The sequence below is a fragment of the Mauremys mutica genome, chromosome 2 (assembly GCF_020497125.1).
Source record: "Mauremys mutica isolate MM-2020 ecotype Southern chromosome 2, ASM2049712v1, whole genome shotgun sequence".
NCBI classification, from domain to species: domain Eukaryota; kingdom Metazoa; phylum Chordata; order Testudines; family Geoemydidae; genus Mauremys; species Mauremys mutica.
Window position 1 is genome coordinate 61,439,413 of NC_059073.1, and position 20,395 is coordinate 61,459,807.

Below are 20,395 nucleotides of genomic sequence, written 5' to 3' on the forward strand. Positions count from 1 at the left end.
ATGCAAACACATGTTTGCAGCTGCACCATCTTCTCCATTCTGGCAGCTGGCTCAGTTCATTTTAACTGGCAGCAGATTAACACTTTACAAGTGCAGGATTCTTGCAAGTTTCAATCCTCTGCTGTCCACAAGACCAGAGCTGGAAGGTAGTGTGTTGCAGATGGTAGAAGACGTAGGCCCATAAAATAAACAAGCCCAGTGCCGGGTTTGGTGTTGTTGGGTCACCCAACTCAGGAGTTGGAACTTAAATTTATCACAATCCTCACTTTGAGGAGGCTGAATTTTGTGTGTGTCAGGAGGAGATTTAAAAATAAAATTGTATCTCTGTGAAATTTTAGACTTGGAGGGTGCATGTTTAATAGTGGATCGGATACTGAATTTAACAGTGGACTTGATAGTGCAGTGGAGATAGGTGTGACATCAGTTAATGGTATCCTGGTGGACAATTTAAATCCCATGGGTCAAATTAGCTCGGAGGTAAAATTTGTTGGTGAAGTGCCATAAGTTACAAGAGAGACAGAATGAAGTGTAAATGATGCAGTATTTAAACTTGTACTCATTTGATATTTGGTAGGTATCTAAAGGAAGACCCTATTAATTGATTTCAGTTGAAATTACATAGGTGGATCTGAGGGCAGAATAGACGCTGTGGGGTTAAAATAAAGTTAATCTAGGGAGAGGTTTGTTCAGGCAACAGTTAACCTTCAATTTCATATTGATGATGTAAGGTTTTTTAAAAAAAATATACAATTGTAATATTTTAATATTCTGTCATACATTTGTACTGTTATTGCATTACATACCTATGACTGAAAGTAATTTTTTTAATGCACAAATGTATGTGTCAGATATTTCCAATTTTAAACACAAACACTAGTGGACGGTGTTTTATATATAAATACTCTTCTTAATTACTGGAGCTAGCATACAGAAGCAGCAAACAGGGGAGTTCTGAAAGGGAGATGTACAGGTAAAGAAAGAGAGACTACATGACCCTTAGGGTGAGTTTGAAGTCTGTGGGCTTGTTTAGTGTACGCTTGCCTGATTAAAGTTTATAGTGTGGTCTGTTTTGTGGTCTGTGTGATAACCAAGCAGCCTGGTAGACGAAGCAGAGAGCTTACTAATGAGGCTATAGCCTGCTCTCCACTGAGCCCTGAGCCGTTCAGGATCCCTCGATAAGGGGGCAGGGATAACTCTGGGAGAACAGGGGTTTAAAGAGCCAGCTCCTAAGCTATGCAAAGGGGAGTATTGTGATGGAGTTTAGAGACTGAGTGTGAGAGGCAGATACACCTAGCAAATATACTCTAATCTTAGGCCAAAACCCTCCAATCACCCTGCAAAACAAAAATAACGCAGGCAGAGGTCCAGCAGCAGAGTGGGGGTTATCAGTTTAAAATAATGGCACTATATATGAAAGAAAGCATAGTATCAAAAAAGTAAAAATCTTAAATGAATCAAACTGACTGTAGAATCTCTATGGATAGAAATTCTGTGCTTGAACAATAAGAGTATAGCAGTAGGAATATATTATCAACACTCATCAAGATGGTGATGGTGACTGTGAAATGCTCAGGGAGATTAGAGAGGCAACAAAAACAGAAAATCCAATAATAATGGGGGATTTCAACTATCCCCATACTGACTGGGTATACGTCACCTCAGGACAGGATGCAGGTATAACATCTAGACACCATAAGTGACTGCTTCTTGGAGCAGCTGGTCCTGGAACCCACAAGGGGAGATGTGATTTTTTAATTTAATCCTAAATGGAGCACAGGGTCTGATGAAAGAGGTGAATATAGATGAACTGCTCAGTAATAGCAACTGTAATATCATTAAATTTAACATCCTTGTAAGAGTGTGTGTATGTGTGTGGGAAATACCAAAATAACCCACCACAGTGGGATTTAACTTCAAAAAGGGGAACTACACAAAAATGAGGAAGCTAGTTATACGGGGGGCCGGAAAATATGTATAGTGGGGATGCTGAGAGCCAGTGAACCAAACTGTAAACCCTGTAGATAATGGAAACCACTTCAAGCCAGGCAGTGGGCAGCACAGAACCCCTAGTTCCGGCACTTATGTAGTTATATAGAAATTAAAAGGAACAGTCACAAAAGTGAAATGCCTGAAAGCTTCATGAAAACTATTTTAAAACACCATAATAGAGGCTCAGAAGCAGGAAGCCTACCAACAGTCAGTGGTCCCACTGGATGATCAAGGTGCTAAAGGAGCACTCAGAGAAGACAAGGCTGTTGCAATGAAGCTATGTGAATTCTTTGCACTGGTCTTCACTGGAGAGGATGTGATGGAGGTTCCCACATCTGAGTCATTCTTTTTAGGTGACAAATCTGAGAAACCATCCCAAATAGAGGTGTCAGTAGATGAGGCTTTGGAATAAATTGATTAATAATAATAATGTCGCCAGAACCAGATATTCACCCAAGAGTTCTGCAGAAATTCAAATATGAAACTGCAGAACTACTAACTGCGGTATGTGACCTATTGGTTAAATCAGCCTCTGTACCAGATGACAGCTAATGAAATGCCAATTTTTCAAAGAAAGGTTCCAGAGGCGATGTTGGCAATTACAGGCGATAAGTCTAACTTCAGTAGTAGGAAAACAGTATGGAGCAGAATTATCTGAGACATACATGAACATGATATGTTAGGGAAGAGTCAACATGTTTTTTGTAAAGGGAAATCATACCTCATCAATCTACTAGAATTCTTTGAGAGTATCAAAAAGCATGAGGACAGGGGTCATACAGTTGATATAGTGTACTTGGACTTTTAGAAAGCCTTTGACAAGGTCCCTCACCAAAGGCTCTTAAGCAAAGTAAGCAGTCATGGCATAAGAGGGAACATCCTTTCATGGATCAATAACCGGTTAAAAACAGGAAACAAAGAGTAGGCATAAATGGTTAGTTTTCAGAATGGAGAGAGGTAAATAGCCGGGCCCCCCAAGGCTCTGGCCTGGAACCTGTGCAGTTCAACATATTCCTAAATTATCTGGAAAAGTGTGTAAACAGTGAGGTGGCAAAGTTTGAAGACAATACTATATTACCAAAAATAGTTAAGTACAAAGCAGACTGTGAAGAGTTACAAAGGAATCTCACAAAACTGGGTGACTTGTCAGCAAAATGGCAGATAAAATTCAATGTTCATAAATGCAAATAAATGCACACTGAAAAAAATAATCCCAATTATACATACAAAATGATGGGATATGACAGAGCTCTATAATATGAATAGTGTGGAGAAAATGACTAGGGAATTGTTATTTACCCCTTCACAGGGGTTTCTAAGTGAAATTAATAGGCAGCAGCTTTAAAACAAACCTAAGGAACATAAAGAAGTACTTCTTTACACAACGCACAGTCAACTAGTTGCCAGGGAACATTCTGAAGGCCAAAAGTATAACTGTATTCACAAAAGTATTAGTACATTCATGAGGGATAGGTCCCTCAATGGCTATTAGCCCAGACGTTTAGGGACGCAACCCCATGCTTGAGGTGTCTCTAAACTTCTGGCTGCCAGAAGCTGTGACTGGATGATAGGAGATGGATTATTTGATAAATTCCCCTGTTCTGTTTATTCCATCCGAAGCATCTGGCACTGGCTCCTGATGGACGACAGGATACTGGGCTAGACAGAGCATTGGTCTGACTCAGTACGGCCATTCTTGTGTTCTTATGCAATTACTGTAGTAAAATAGTCATAGGAAATATTCACCACTGATGGAAAGAAAACTTCAAGCCACTACAACGAAAAAAAACCCCATAGTTATAATTGATGCTCATTTAACTGGGTTCAACTCCACTATAGTCATTGGGTTACATCCAAGTAAGCCAGAGACAAATTTAGCTCATAAACTATATAAAGAGGAAATATACAGGCTCAGATTCTCTGTGGTGTCTAGCTTCTGGTTGGTACAGCAGATATGGGGGCTTTCAGGGTAATGCACCCTGATTCTCTGGCTGTTTCTATCATGGCAATACCTCAAAGAACCATCCACCAGCTGGGTACAGCAGGAGCACAGCTCATTCTTCTCATGCCACCTTTCTGCCCCCTATGTTTGTTTTGTGGGGAAAGGGCAGGTAAGGAGCCTGCTACCCCAGCTCTGTAATTATTGGATTCTCTCCCACACTGGCAGAGGAAATATGGGCAGTTTCTACAGTTCAAGCTGTGCAAAGGGAGCATTGCGGCCAGAGAACTTGGCCCATGATATTGATATATTGGCCTGGATCTGGACCAAAAACTCTGGATCTGACCAACCAAATAAGTTAGGTGGGGAGAATGTGGCAAAGGTTGGAGTCTGAACTTTAATCAGTCTCTGAATTTCACAGCAAGCCTCTAGCTCACTTATAAGTCAAAGAAAAACCAGCATCTGAACGTCCCAAACTGTGAAGGAGAGGAGAAAGGGTTTGAAATCCAACTAGACAGATATAGTAAATATGTGCAAAATTTGGAAATTATGCACCCTTGTGGTCAGTCATGCATGTAACTGGCTGTGTGTAAGTGACCACATCCAATTTGTGTGTACTTACCATTTGGATACGTGTTAGAATATGCTTTCAATTACATGTACCTAACTTTGAAAACCAGCTACTTTTTGCTGTAAGCAGAATTACTATTAAGAAATGCATTTAGTATTTCATCCTGGTTCTTCTTGTTCTATATATGCAATATGGACAAGTTAATTCTGCTGTGGAGACCTGGGACCAAATTTGTCCCTGGTATTACTATACAGATGTCAACTGAGTTACCACAGGAATGATTTGGCTCATTAACTTTAGCTTAGGCCGTGGGTTCCTGAAGGCTGTAGAAATGTCATGGCTAATGTTAGCCTATTATTTTTCTATCTGATTTATTTGTGCTGATATCCTTAAAAATGTAAACCAATCATTAGGACTGAAAGTTTGTCACTGATTTTTTCCTAAAGATCTTTGGTTACAAACAGACTCTCATATAGCAGCTCCGGGCTGGCTTTTGGGCTCCATGAACCCATGGCTAACGAGTCCTTGCTTATTCAAAGGAGCCCAAACCAATCACAGCTGTGGGAGGCAGCATTACATGCCATTGCTACTGCAAGCTCCCTTCTAGCCTAGTGCCTGCAACCAATGAGATATCAGATCAAAAGAAGGGCAGCCAGATGGTTTAGGGCCACGCCAGTGGATTAGGGATAGGACTGAGAGCAAGGGATCCTAATGTTGCAGTTCTGACATTGATCAACTCACTTAGTCTTACCTTTTCCACATGTGTATTACAAAAGTTATGACAAAATCATAGTTTGGCATAAGATGTAACAAGCACATGAAATAATTGCAAGGAAAATAGTTTGATATTTTAAAACTCAACACTTTAGTGCCCAAAGGTCTAAATGAGACCATTGATCTCTCCGTTTTTGTAGAAATATTCACCTTGCCCCCACCTGTTTTAATCGCTGTTTGCAATGGCAATAGTTCGACACTTGAAAACCTTGCCCTTCAATGAGACTGATATATTGTGTATATCCTTTCAAAAGTGGCTGTATTTTATAAGCATGGGTGAGATGAAAACTGTGGCAAAGGACTCTCTTGATGGTTTGCCAGTCAAAACATATTCCGGACCAATCTGGGATTAACTGAGATGTACTGTAACAGTGTGTTTCAATGAATGGCAAGAATAAAGGCATGAGTGGATTATTTGTCAGTGTATGAACTATGGTGCGTGCCATCCTGTTTGTTTTACAGAACTCCACCTGCTTTGGATAAAGCACCACAGGTGGCTACAGACTGAAACTGGAAATTAAGCACAGCAGCGCTTTGTATTCTCATTCAAAACAATTTGCTAATATTGCTTTTAAAAACACAGGCTTTCGAGGTGGTAGCTGATCTATGTCTTGCTGAGTGACTTCTGGCTGGTTAGTACTGACCGTACTACTGGGAATCAGCGAATGATACCCTCCGTGCCGATGCCACCAGAGTGCTCTCAAAAATAGTGAACAAGAGGGTTGAGGGGAAGGATACCCCCGGTGTCCAGGATGGACACTGACATGGGCCTGGGAAATATTTGGGAAATATAGTCACCCTATATTTAATGTAATGCACCAAGACATTTTTATATTTTCTTACTTATAGAGACATTAGGCAAATGTGGTCTCTTTAACCTATTTCCGATAAACCTCATGCAATATGTCACCACATCATTCCCAGAAATACATTCCATTAGGGTGTATACAGTTCTGGAATCATTTGTTACTCACCTGTCCTGGTTGCTCACAAGCTGTCTGGTATCTCGCTTGCTGGCATAATTCTTTTACTCTCTCATATTTTGGTAAATGGTTAGACTGTTGAACATTTTTGTTGGGTTCCTCCTTCTTGCGCAGAAATTTGCTTTCAAAAGGGAAAAAAAGAGTAAAAATTTTTGCAGGCAATGCACTCAAACATTGAAGGGGATACATTTCATTTAAAAAGCAATGATATTCAAGATTTAGCATCTGGTGGCCATCTTCAATGACAGTGGTTCTCAAACTGCGGGTTGTGACCCTGTTTTAATGGGGTTGCCAGGACTGGTGTTAGACTTCAGCCCTGGGTGGTGGGGTTCAGTTTACAGGGGCTTTGGTCCCCCTGTCCAGGGTGGAAGGCCTTGGGCAGGCTCAGGCTTCGGTTCCCCCTCCTGGGGTCATGTGGTAATTTTTATTGTCAGAAGGGCGATGCGGTGCAATGAAGTTTGAGAACCCCTACTTGTGCTTGTGAGATATAGCAACAGGAGCTTTTGCAGTAAATGAATGGTCCAACTGACATACTGGAAACCTACACCAGCAGTCATTGCTTCTCTTTAGGAATTATTAGTGCAGTCATACCCACAAGTTTATTTTCACAGACTGTCATGTCATAAGTGCCATAAAAGGAATTATTGTAATACTTTTACTCAGAGAATTTTCACAGTAATAAAGGGCAAGGCAATGTAAATGATAAATTGTGTGAGAAAATGTTGAATAGCTATATTTATGAATCTCATTTACATATGGACCTGTCCTTTACTTAAATCAAAAGAAGGATTCCTAACTGAGGTGAAAACTATAAAATTATCTGATAGAAGAATGTTGCACCATCACATCAACAGCAGAACTTGGAGAAGAGTGATGGAATGGGGAGGAAAAAATCAGCCAGATGACCAAGTGAACGGCCATGGGTCTGAGGTTAAAGGACAAATCTAGGCAAGTGGAAGGGATGGGCCAGTAAAGTTGCTGTGGAAAGCACCCACTCAAATCTCTTATGAAACCGCCTAAGAAGAAGAGCCACTGGTTGCACAGCTTGCACTGGGGGACAAAGAAACCCTATCAGTGTACTTGCAGACTTTACAGCCTAGCTGACCACTAAAAAGAGAAGACAGCAAGCACAAGCAAGCTTGCCACCAGGCAAGTTTCCCAAAACATTCTCAGCTTTAATAATTACCCTCTTTCCACCAGAAATGTATCACGCCAAATTTTGGTCTTCTTGTTTGTTCGAAACCTGAAAGCAAAATAATATTTACTGCTGGCATCTGTGACTGTTTTTGAACAGTAGTGTTAGTGTTAACAATTTATTTGTTTTTAAATGACCTCTTGGCTCATGTATACGTGCAATTTTATAAATGTGCTATTTAAAACAGTTTTGAAATATGAAAGCTGTGGTCATTGGGTTTGAGACAGCTTATTTTGCCACAAATTCTTTTCCATTCAGCTGTTGATTTACTCAGGTGTTTGCTGCTGAATTGGCTTTGAGAAATGGCAGTGACCCACCTGTTTCCTGGCTTTTCGAGGTCCAGAAGTTTTAGGACAGACTTGCCATCCATATCTGGAGGCGCGTCAAGTCCTGCAATATCCAGAACCGTTGGAGCAAGGTCAATATTCAGCACTATCTGAGGCACTCTGCAAATTAATAGAAAGGTCAGAATTGTATCATTGTAGGGTGACTAGATGTCCTGTTTTTGGGGACTTTTTTTTATATAGGTACCTATTACCCCGCACCCCGTGACCCGTTTTTTCACAGTTGCTATCTGGTTAACCTAATCTTGTGTAAGATATGTAACCCTTCACATTCTTTCAGAATTAGAATAATAATAAATGTGTATGAGTTCTTTGAAGATGAAAAGCTCTCTATATAAGTGCTAAGTGCAGAAGTTCCCCCTAGAGGGCTGTGACTTTGAGAATGACAGACCAGTATCATTGGATACTGTCATAAAGGGTATCTGAGCAAGGTATGGTTAAATAAGGAATTGAAACAGGCATGTTATTCCTCCCATCTCACTCATAATAAATCTATTTTGCTAAGACAGAAGAGGAACAATAGATGTCCTCATTTTAACCTGACTGCTTTTTAAAAATAAAAGACAAAATCTAACTATCCAGGGCTATAAATAATACAATTTTCTATTACACATTTTAACTAATTTAAAACATACAGAAAGACAGACATGCTTTTGTTCTTCTAAGGCAGTGTCCTGCATTAACAGAGTATTCTTTATGAAAGGAAACTGGACACTTAGAGTGACCATCAGATGTGCTTACAAACATTTCAAATGAGGTACAGCAGCTGTGCTGCAGACATAGGAGAACGTACACTGATCCCGGCTCTACACTTGGCCCACGAATAAAGAAAGGAACTCGAATATCAAAGTCATATGGCATTGACTTTCCCTTGACCAGTCCAAACTGCCCAATATGGTAACCATGGTCAGCAGTGTAAATGATGTAGGTATTCTCCAGTTCTCCCATCTCCAGAAGCATATGGTATAACTGAAATTTAGCATAGGAAAAACTCAAAATCAAATATTGCAAAACATTTTTTACATAATCATAGTTTTTCTCATTTAAACCTGTCGGGCCAAATGTAACATTGGGGAAACTATTGAAACTAATAGTTATGCCAAGGATGAATTTGGCACATCATGCCCTTAGCATGCTGTAGAAAACTGAACAAAATGTTGTTTTGCTACTCACCTACTAGGTCTACATCTTGACATATGAGAGTTTGTTTCGGGGGGATTTCAGAAAGTTTACTTTGGCAATTTATGGTGCTATTTGACTTGTGTCACCACTACCCACAAATCTCTATATAATCATTGTAATACACTGCTTGGTGAGTTACTAGCCCTACAACGGATGCATTCTCGGACTTGCTCGAATGTGTTGTTAGTTTGTAAGCGTCTCCTCCCCTTCCGTTAGGGGCTTAGAAAGAGGGCTGTACATTTTATTGCTACTAAATGTTAAGGGAGTCCCTCCTTTAGCACCAGTGGAAAGGCCTTTGGTTATGGAGAGGGGTTTTGGAACAAAAGGTCAACAGTTCTATTCCTAACACCTCATGTGCCATATTATATGTATTTAGCTGTCCCCTGTATTATCTATATGCTCACAAACACTAACAGTTTAACATCCGATTTTTGGTCTGTACTTCAGTGAACCCAGATGCCCAGAACTTAGTTGAAGGATGAACTGTGAAGGGAATAGGGTGGAGCAGAGGTAATGTCAGAGTGTATGTACATAGGTGCCATAGACCTCTACAGATGAGGAACTTGAATATTTCTTTATATATTTGCTCTATTGGCTGACCGTGAGAAACTGATCCTTTAGCTTACTGGACACATGTTAACTTTTCCCCTTTAAAAAGCAACTTATTCTACTGCCAGTTAAAAAAGTGGACAACAAAACAGCTGTGTAGCATTACCAGTCAGAGAATTTGTAGTAACTTGTATTTTCACAGGTAGATTTGGGTTCCCTATCACTGGGGTTGCCAGGCATCCGGTTTTGACTGGAATGCCAGTCGAAAAGGGACCCTGGTGGCTCCAGTCGGCACTGCCGACTGGGCCATTAAAAGTCCGGTCCATGGCACAGGAGGGGCCCAGGGCTAAGGCAGGCTCCCCACCTGACCTGGAGCTGCACTGCCTCCGAAAGCAGCTGCCAGGTCCCTGTGGCCCCTAAGCACTGGGGCAACCAGGGGACTAGGTGGCTCTGTGTGCTGCCCCACCCTCAGCGCCGGCTCTGCAGCTTCCACTGGCTGGGAACCATGACCAATGGGAACTGCGGGGGGCGGCACCTGAGGGCATGAAGGCAGCGTGTATCACGCAGAGTCACCTGGCTGCCCATGAACATAGAGGCCGCAGGGACCTGGAAGCTACTTCCTTGGAGCTGTGGTAAGCACTGATGGGACCCCGCAACCCAACCTCCTGTCCCAGGCCAGAGCCCTCTCCCATACCCCAAACTCCTCATCTGTGGCCCCATCCCAGAGCTCACACTCCTCACCCCCCCCAGCACCCCAACACTCTGGACAAGCCTGGAGCCTCCTCCTGCACCCCAAACTCCTCATCCCCGGCCCCACCCCAGAGCCCATACCCCTCCCACACTCCAAACCCCTCATCCCCAGCCCAGAGCCCCCTCCTGCACCCCTTGCCCCTCATCCCCAGCCTAGAGCCTGCACCCCCACCCCAGAGGTTGGGTGGGGCAGGGGTGTTCGGTTTTGTGTGATTAGAAAGTTGGCAACCCTACATATCACTTTAGGAATATAAACATGATTTTCTTCTCACTTACATGGGGTAAATCACAAATGAGTCCACTGAAGTCAATAGAATTCACCAGCATAAGGTGAGTAGAAATGAGAGAAGAATCGGACTTGGTATACAAGTTACAAAACTGCATAATAAAACAATTTATCCTTGACATTTTCAGCTGCTCACCCTTTCCATGGAGTCATCAACTGACATCAATGTCTGAAGCCTTTTGCGCTGTAAGACATTTGTAAATTCCATGTGGATAGGCAGCATAGGCCCAGTGTACTGCATGATCCAGTGTTTATCCATGTTTGGTGCGTAGTTATAGCTTGGAGTTCTGCAAAAAGGAGGGAATTTGCAGAATTTCACACAATATCACAGAAATTACAGGAAAGAAAGGAATTAATCAGTGATCCATCTAATCCGTACCCTGTTTCTGATATAGTAAGTAAGTAACAATCCTTTAGAGCATGGTGGAAGGAAGGAAGGCTGTTGTGGACAGTTATAAAATGACCTGTCTTTAGAGAGACATTTCTTCCTAATACCCACTAGTTAGTGTTTGTTTTATGCCCCGGAGCATAAGCGTTTACTATCCCTTTAAATCTATACCTATATAAATATATACATACATACACACACAGGTGTGTATGTGTGTCTGTGCGTTCTCATTTATAACAACCATAGGTAAAATCCCTTAAGTAATTTAGGAGCTTAATCATATTTCCAAAAGTGGGTTAGGAACCTAAATCCCACTGACTTTCAATGAAAAGTAGGCTCCTAAGTCACTTTTGAAAATGAGTTACATTTGAAAATGTTATCCCATTTCTCTAATTTGATCTCATTTTACTTATGAGTCATTTGTTTATAGTACACACTCAGAGCTGGGTTTAATTGAGCAGGGTCACAAGTTCTGTTCTGCAGTGGGCCAGGACTAGTTTAGCCATATTTGTAGGTCAAAGAGGAGGATTAGCACAGCTGTGCGAGGTAGCTTGCACAAAGCCAAATTCCAACATGAACCTGGAGTTGTCTCTTACTTACATGACCTCTAAAAGTCTAACACCTTTAAAAAGGTTCATATCACAATGACAAAAAAAACCCATGTAATCAGGCACCTTCACACTGCACAGGCCAAAAGGTAAAGTCAGCAAACTAAAGGATGAAATTCAGAGGTCAAAGAGGATTATTCTTCCAGTACTGTATTATTAAGGGAGGTTGCAAGTGTGCCTCACAGGAAGAATTTATCCCTAAATTAATCAACTTACAATTAAGCTCACAACAAAGAGATTTTCCCACTGGGACAGGGACACATTAACTTTTCTTGCTTCATTAGAATAGCAGCAAAGGTGTCATCAGTGTTTAGTTTTTGATGTCCCCCAAAGAACTGGAGTGCTGATTTGTTTCATCATCTCACCACCTCACCACCACTGTCAAATAAAGGCATGTTCAGCACAAGTGCATATGCTTTGACTTCTATCCTAACCAGTATGGTAGATTCATTTGCAATTATTACCTATAATGAAAAAAATATATGTATTTATGTATGGGCTAAATTCTGCAGGGATATAATCTTTGTGTTTGTCTCTAAAGTATCATACATGCCTATAGCAATATATAGGTGAGCTGTAGCATCAATACAATCATAAGAAGATCCTAGCACGGAATCTAAATAATTATCTTGGTCAAATCCCACACTACAGAATCAAAAGCATGACTTCTCAAAGTTCCTACAAATGTCAAGAAACAGACAGAAACTGTTTGGTGGGTGATGGCATGTTAAATTTAAAAGTGTAAGAGTGAAATCACAGGAACACAAATATTCCATCTGAAATAAATCACTGTTAAGGAATGTATGGAAAAAATTAGCCATGCAATATCCAGTGTGTCAGAGCAGTGTCATTAGTCCCATCAGCCCTATTTTATATACAACAAACTCATATGCTTCCTAAAAACTAAAAACAGAAACAAAACAAAATCCATGTACAAGTAATTCTACCAACATGTTAATCACTGCTCCTGATGAGTTCAGTTCCCCTTTCCCTATGCTGATGCAGTCATTTGCAAGACTGGGGCCTTAATTTATATTTTTAAATATTTACCCTTTGTTTTTCTTTTCCTTTCACTTTTCCTTATTTCTTATTATTACATTTTATTACGTTACATATTTCATTATGTAATCTTGAATCAATCCATCATTAAATTGAAAAAATGCATGTGATGTGAAACCAAATTAATTTTATTTCAGTTACACATACTGAATACATATGGGCATATTTTTGCTAGTTTAAATATGAGGAAAATAACTATTATATGTTTAATATACTTAAGTTGGCAGGTTTTTTTAAAACCATACATTACCCATACAGCACATATGTAAAACATCAGAAAAAAGATTGCATGTGTAGATTTTTCCTCCCTTTCCTTCCATATCTCTACCAATCTGTAGAGAACAACTATTTTTGGCATCACACCAACTCTTTAGCTAGAGATTCAGATAAACGAACCACACTCCCTTCCATCAATTCTGACAGTTTTAGGGAGAAATGACACTGCAACTAAGTTCTTTAAAGAGAGAGAAATACAAATAACTCTCTTTGTACTGCAGAAATATATACTGTAGAGAGAGATACATTCATTAGCAGGCATTTTTCACATATTAAATAAAGCATGATGTTAGTGTCTGTTCATGTCAAGTATAATAAATTATATACATATACATTAAAAATCACACTAGAATGAAAGCTCTGGGCAATTTCCCACACTGCCCAACCAGTGTTCCAGAGCAATTTTGATCTGGAGTGGTCAGAAGATAGTTTAGTCTCCATGACTTGTTTCTTAGTTTCTCTATGGAATGGATACCAATCTGAAACACTGCATGGTCTACATAATATTTAGTCCTGCCATGAGTGCAGGGTACTGGACTAGATGACTTCTTGAGGTCCCTTCCAGTCCTGTGATTCTATGTAATTTGGGAGCAATCCAAAAGAAGAAGGTGTTTTCTCATGGTCTCTATTATCTTTTTTTAAACATGTCAAATACACCCATCACCCTGTCCCTGGACACATATAGAAGTTAAAATGATTTATTGTTTGTTGATCAGCTATGTATGAGTCCAGACAAGAGTGATCTTGAGATGAGCAACTGCCCGACGTCCCACTCTGGGACAGTACCAAAAGGAAAACACAGAGCCACTCAAGCATAGCCTCGCCAAGGCCAACAGGCAAGCAAGCAAAACCTCCTTCAGTGGTGTCAAAGATTGTGACAAATCTAAAACAAGTAAGATGCCTGACTATTGCCCATTGATCACCAACCAACAAATCCAGCTCAGTCTCCATGCCATAAACAGGTCAAATGCAAGACTCAAACGAATCAAAGAAATCAGTGGATTTTAGACACCTGAATTGCTTCACAATAATACTCTCAATAACCTTCCCCAAAAAGGGAAGATTAGAAACATGGCAACTTATGGCAAGACAATGACATTCAAGAAGTTTTGAATTATTAGATCTCAGTTCAACACTGAGGTCTGTAATCAACGATGGCCAACAAAATGAAGGGGATAATAAACTGTCTTTAATTGGTTAATTTTAGTAAGGGCTCACAAATCTTCCACCCATTGTGGGTCAATGTAAAATGGTGGAGTACCCTGAGTGGGAACCTAGGGCTACATATGAGTACTCTTGCACAGCAGGTAATGTAGTTATAGCCCATTTCACTTTGAACATGAAGCTTTAGTAGATGGTGGGAATTCTAAGTTTTTCTTGTCTCTTCATTATATACGTTTTCTCTCCTTTTAAAATCCTTGTTTGGTGTTTCTCCATCAGCCACCAATATTGCATATTTCACAGAATGCCAATTCTCGTGCTATCCCACAAATTGTCTAGAAGACGAGTTCACCTCATTTTGTAACCACCTTCTGTTTCACCCAGAGATTAAAAATACATTTTGGAAGTGTTTATGAAAGGTTTTAACTGTACCACTAATCCCTGGAGTGCTGCTGTTAAAGAGTATCCATTATAATCAGGATGCTTCTGACAGTGGATCTGGGAACCGGAGACTTAAAACCGACCTCAGCAGCTGGCTTGCCTTCTTGGCCACACAACAGGCTGTCATTCTACTGCTGACTTAACTGTAGCTTGGAGCCATCTTAACACTCAGTAATGAGCAAACATATTCTTCATGTAATTATGTATTACAATGGAAAAATTCACAAATACTGCAAATACTAGTACAGCATTGCAGACTTAATATCTCTGCTATTTAATAAACCCTATTAGAGAGACAGCGATCAAAAAAGGACCGTTACCTGTTCCATAACTGGTGTTCTTTGAGATGTGTTGCTCAGGTGTATTCCACAGTAGGTGTGCGTGCTGGCCACGTGCACCAGTGCTGGAAGTTTTTCCCTTAGCAGTACCCATGGGGGGGGAGCACCATTGCAACTCCTGGAGTGGCGCCTCTATATCGCGCTATAAGGGGAGCTGCGCACTCCCCTGACCCTCGGTTCCTTCTTGCCAGACAACTCTGACAGAGGGGAAGGAGGGTGGGATGTGGAATACACCTGAGCAACACATCTCGAAGAACTCCAGTTACGGAACAGGTAACTGCCCTTCCTTCTTCGAGAAATTGCTCATGTGTATCCCACAGTAGGTGACTCCAAGCTATGTCTGATGGAGGTGGGTAGGAGTGCTTGGGAGACGATCGCATAATGCGAAGAAAAGGTGTGGACAGAGGATCTCGTGGCAGCGCTACATATGTCCTGGATCAGGACATGAGCTCTTGTAGAATGAGCCTTAACGATAGGAGGCGGGGGAACCCCTGTATGCACAAGGTGATCCAGTGCGAAAGGCGCTGGGTGGAAATCGGCTGTCCCCTCATCCGTTCAGCCGACGCAATGAACAGCTGGGAGGATTTCCGAAACGGCCTGGTTCAGTCTAGGTAAAAAAACAATGCCCTATGCACATCTAGCATGTGTAGGCGGTGCTCCTCGTTGGAGGAATGGGGCTTAGGACAGAGTACCGGTAGGAAAATGTCCTGATCCATATGGAAGGCGGAGACCACCTTTGGGAGAAAAGCGGGGTGTGGGCGAAAATGGACCGTAACCTTGTGGAAGACCGTATACGGGGGTTCCGAGGTCAAGGCCCTAAGCTCCGAGACACGTCGGGCTGACATAATAGCCACAAGGAATGCTACCTTCCATGACAGATGAGACCAGGAACACGTAGCCAAGGGTTCAAAGAGAGGGCCCGTGAGGCAGGGTAACACTAGGTTTAGATCCCATTGAGGCACGGGAGGCCTAGCATACGGGAATGAATGATCCAGGCCTTTTAGAAAGCGGGAGGTCATACTGTGGGAAAAAACCGAGTGGCCCTGTACCAGCGGGTGAAAGGCTGATATGGCCACCAAATGCACTCTGACAGAGGCGAGAACTAGCCCTTGGATCCTAAGGGACAGGAGATAATCGAGAATGAGTTGGAGTGATGCGGACGATGGGGAAGTTTCCCGCTCCCCCGCCCACCTGCAGAACCTAGACCATTTGGCCAGGTACATCCGTCATGTGGACGGTTTTCTGCTTTCCAACAGAAATCATTTCACGTTCTCCAAACACCTCCTTTCCTCCTCATCTAACCACGGAGCAACCACACTGTCAAGTGAAGCACAGCCAGGTTGGGGTGTACCTGGGACTGAGAATTACCCTTGAGAAGCCAATCGTCCAGGTAAGGGAAAATTTGTACCCCTTTCCTTCAGAGATAGGCTCCTACCACCGCCATGCATTTGGTGAAAACTCTGGGGGCCGTGGAAAGGCCAAACGAGAGGATCGTGAACTGGTAATGGTCCCCCCACTACCCAGGGCCGACCGGGGGGTGGGGGGGAAGCCGGTACAAATTACTGGGGCCCAGCGGTCTGGAAGGGGGCCCGGGGCCTGAGCCGCCCTTTTGCCTTCGGGATCAGAACAGCCCTTGTTCTGAAATTCTACCAGTACCCTTTCCACCATCCCCAGGTAGAGGAGGGGCGCCACCTCTTGCTCTAGGAATGCTACCTTCCATGACAGATGAGACCAAAGGCTCGCCTAGTGCAGGGGGTGGTGGGTGGGTGTGAAGAGAACTGCAACGTGTAGCCTTTGGAAATAGTGTTGAGGACCCACTGGTCCGATGTTATCCGGGACCACTCCACTCAGAAGGCAAATAAACGGTTACAGAACACAAACTTTATTAACTGGGGGGTCTCCCTGGCAACAAGCCCGGTGGCCCCCTGCAAAGAGTCAAAACTGCCTCTTTCCCTGCCTTTTGCCCTTCAAGGGGCCATGGGGCTGAGCGGGACTGACACTGGGACCTGTGTCTCTGTTCCCTCGGTCTCTTAGGTGGGGGCTCGTATCTGCCCCTAGCAGGAGGAGCCGAAGTTTGCAGCCTAGGTTTGTCCTTCGCCGGAGGGACATACAGGCCCAAGGTTTGCAGGATTGTACGGGAGTCTTTCATCCCATGCAGGCGGACGTCAGTTTGGTCCACAAACAACGCTTTCCTGTTGAAGGGAAGGTCCTGCATCAAGCACTGGGACTCTGCAGACAGTCCAGACAGGAGAAGCCACGACTTCCTGCACATGGATATGGCGAAGGCCATCGAATGGGCTGCTGTGTCTGCTGCATCTGATGCCACCTGGAGGGCTGCTTTTGCCGCTGATGCTCCTTCCTCTACCAGAGCCCTGAACTTCTTTTTGTCCCGCTCCAGGAGAAGACGTTCGAACTTTGGTGGGGACCCCCATAAATTGAAGTCATATTGACATAGAAGGGCTTGGTGATTAGCCACCCTTTGCTGGAAACTCACTGAGGAATAAACCTTCCTGCCAAATGTGTCCAGTCTCCTGGCATCTTTGTCCTTAGGGGTAGGTGCAGGCTGACCGTGACGTTCCCGGTGGTTAACTGACTCTACCACCAGGGAGTTAGATGCCAGGTGAGAGTACAGATATTCGTGGCCCTTAGCCAGCACAAAGTATTTCCTCTCTGCTTTTTTGGAGATGGGGGCCAAGGAAGCTGGGGTTTGCCACAGGGTAGTCGAGATATTGGCTACCCCCTGGTGGAGAGGCAGGGCCACACGGCCCAGTGCCGAGGATGACAGTACATTAAAGAGAGAGTCAGACGGCTCCTCCATCTCCTCAGCCTGGAGCTGGAAATTGGATGCCACCTGCTTGAGGAGCTCTTGGTGAGCCTTGAAGTCCTCTTGTGGGACAGGCGGCAGTGCCACTATGATATCCTCCGGCGCCAGTGAGGGGACTGGCACGGAGCTTAAGGCGTCGGACGGTACCGGTGGGTCGATCTCCAGGTCAGAGTTCGGGCGTGGTGTTGCCAGCTAGGGACCTGTTGATTTCTCCCTCTGTCATGGAGGGGAGGCTGAAGGAGCCTGAGACGCTCCCGCCACTGAGAGGGGTCTCGCCTGGGCAGGGATCTGCGGCCATGGTGCCCATTGACACCACTGCCCTTGCCACGGTGTTCCATGCCACTGACCCACTTGGATGCCAGTTTGCTCTCGTAGAGCCTCACAACTTGGAGACGGGTGGCTGAGTGCCAATGCGGAGGTTGCCGATGACTGCACGGTACCGTAGAAGCGACGTGAGCGACGGTGCCCGGCACGGTGCTGTCCACGTGACCGGGACCTCGAGGACGAAGATCGGTACCCGTCCGAGGTGCTGTTCCTGTACTCACCCCGGCGGCCGGAGCTATGACGCTTTGGTGCCGGTGAATTGCGAGATGAGTCCCGTGCACGATGTCTGGTAGAGCAGGAGCTCGAGTCGGAGCGTCTATGCTGGTGGTAACGTGACCGGCTTCGGTAGCTTCACGAGGAGGAACATCGGCACCGCTTATCCTGGTGCCTGTGTCCCCAGTCGCAGGACACAGAGGAGCCCCGAGGCTCCCTCGGGAGCGGCGAGCCGGTCAGCCTAAGCGGGGTAGAGGGCTGGTGCAAGCTGTAGGAAGACTGCGTTGAGTGAGGCGGCGAGCGGTCCTCGGAGCAGGGACTGTGCTGCGTCGGGGAGGGTTGTTGTGCTCCCAGTGGCAGCTTCCCTCGAGACTGGGGGCCCGTCTCAGGGACACCCCGAGTACCGGGAGGGTTAAAATGCCATGTGCAGCCTGTGCTGCCTCCGGCGTTGATGGCATCCTCTCCACAGGGGAGGCACGCACGGATGGGACCGAGCTGCTCCGCTCAACGTGAGTCGGAGGGCTGGGTCCCAAAGGGGATTGCGGGCTGCCCAGCTCAGGTCTGGCCTCACCCCTATCTTTCTCTCAGCGCTGCTGAGTCTTCCATTGCTTCTTTGAAGGGGAGAGGTGTCGGCTAGTGGAGGGGACTTCACTCTGTACTGAAGACACGGTGCCGGGCACTGAGTCCATGCGTTGTGCTGGTGCTGGGGTCAGTGCTGATTCCATTAGGAGAGCACGAAGTCTAATGTCCCTCTCCCTCTTAGTCTGCTGTTTGAAAGGTCTACAGCTCCTACAGCGCTCACTTACGTGGGTCTCACCCAAGCAGTGGAGACACTGTGTGCAGATCACTTCTTGGCATAGAACTGCGACAGGAGTCACACAACTTGAAGCCTGGGGCACGGGGCATACCCGGAGCCCAGACGACTAACTGGAGAAACTATTTAACTATTGAAGAACTGTACTACTAAGGCTAACTAGAGAAGCCGCAGCAAGGCTGGAGCACAAAATTCCAACTACCTTCACAGGTGGCAAGAAGGAACCGAGGTTGGGGGGAGTGTGCAGCTCCCCTTATAGCGTGATATAGAGGCGCCACCCTAGGGGTCGCAGAGGTGCTCCCCCTCTACGGGTACTGCTAAGGGAAAAAGCTTCCGGCACCGGTGCATGTGGCGAGCATGCACACCCTACTGTGGAATACACATGAGCAATCACTCAAAGAAGAACTGCTATTTACTCTCTACTTCATACATATATGTAACTGGGTTAGGAGTACTGCTCACGTGGACTGAAGAGGCAATGGACATTCTGTAAACATACCTGAATTGTTATAAATGGCCTCCAATTAAAATGTGGGTGCAAGTAGTTTATTATATTAGTCCATTATTACAGCCATTTAAAAGCTCAACTGTTTGATTTGACCCTCAAATCACATAGCTGGAGGTCCAAAGGGTAACATATAAGGGACAATTGCTCCCAAAAGTTTGGGCCTACATTTAATTTTGGAAGCAAAATTGTGCTTGCAATATTGTAGGCCAGTTTAATACACAGCGCCTTAAAATGTATCACTGAGCAAAATTCTCTGAGGGCATGGATTAACAAACCTTCACATTATTTACTTAAGATTAACCAATGGAAAAACAACGAGGAAAAGCAGACCTCTATTTTTAAACAAAAAATGTTGCCTCACGTCAGGAAAAACGGTAACCCCATCATAAAGACAAGAACTCACTATTTAAGGCCCTGATCTTACAAATGCTTAACCACATCAGTAAGTATACATGAGCAGTGCTGTTGAATGTGCACATTTCCAAAGTCCTTAAATTAGCACCATCATCATCTGGGCCTCCACCTGCATAGCCTATTTAGATTGCAATCTCCTCATGAAAGGTATAAATATATATAGCTTTACAGTAGCTGCAATCAAGACGGAAACTGCACATATAGTATACATACTGTGAGTTATAGGTTAAACATCCATTTGGCTGCAGTTTGGGGTGGGAGGGGGAAAGAGAGTTATATGAGTTAATAAAACAGTCTATTTACAGCATTGATACATTTTTCTCTTACTCCTGATTTAGTCCTGTCAAGGTTTTATTTTTAAATCTATAATTTGATTTCTAACCATCAATACAAATAAAAAAAGTAACTTAAAAATAGACTGAAGGGAAAGGAAATACATATTTTAACCTATGACATGAATATGGG

The 20,395-nt window shown here is 43.8% G+C and overlaps 1 protein-coding gene across 1 annotated transcript in view; it reads right to left on the reverse strand.

Annotated features, from left to right (window-relative positions):
* Nucleotides 1-20,395, reverse strand: part of LOC123363732 (extracellular sulfatase Sulf-1) — a 286,538-nt gene that overhangs the window by 36,557 nt on the left and 229,586 nt on the right. Inside the window, exons 13-17 of the mRNA XM_045005041.1 lie at nt 10,699-10,849; nt 8,589-8,764; nt 7,769-7,897; nt 7,443-7,499; nt 6,248-6,377 (exon numbers count right to left, since the gene is read on the reverse strand). Of these exons, the coding sequence (XP_044860976.1) occupies nt 6,248-6,377; nt 7,443-7,499; nt 7,769-7,897; nt 8,589-8,764; nt 10,699-10,849 (643 nt within the window). The remainder of the gene's footprint in view (nt 1-6,247; nt 6,378-7,442; nt 7,500-7,768; nt 7,898-8,588; nt 8,765-10,698; nt 10,850-20,395) is intronic.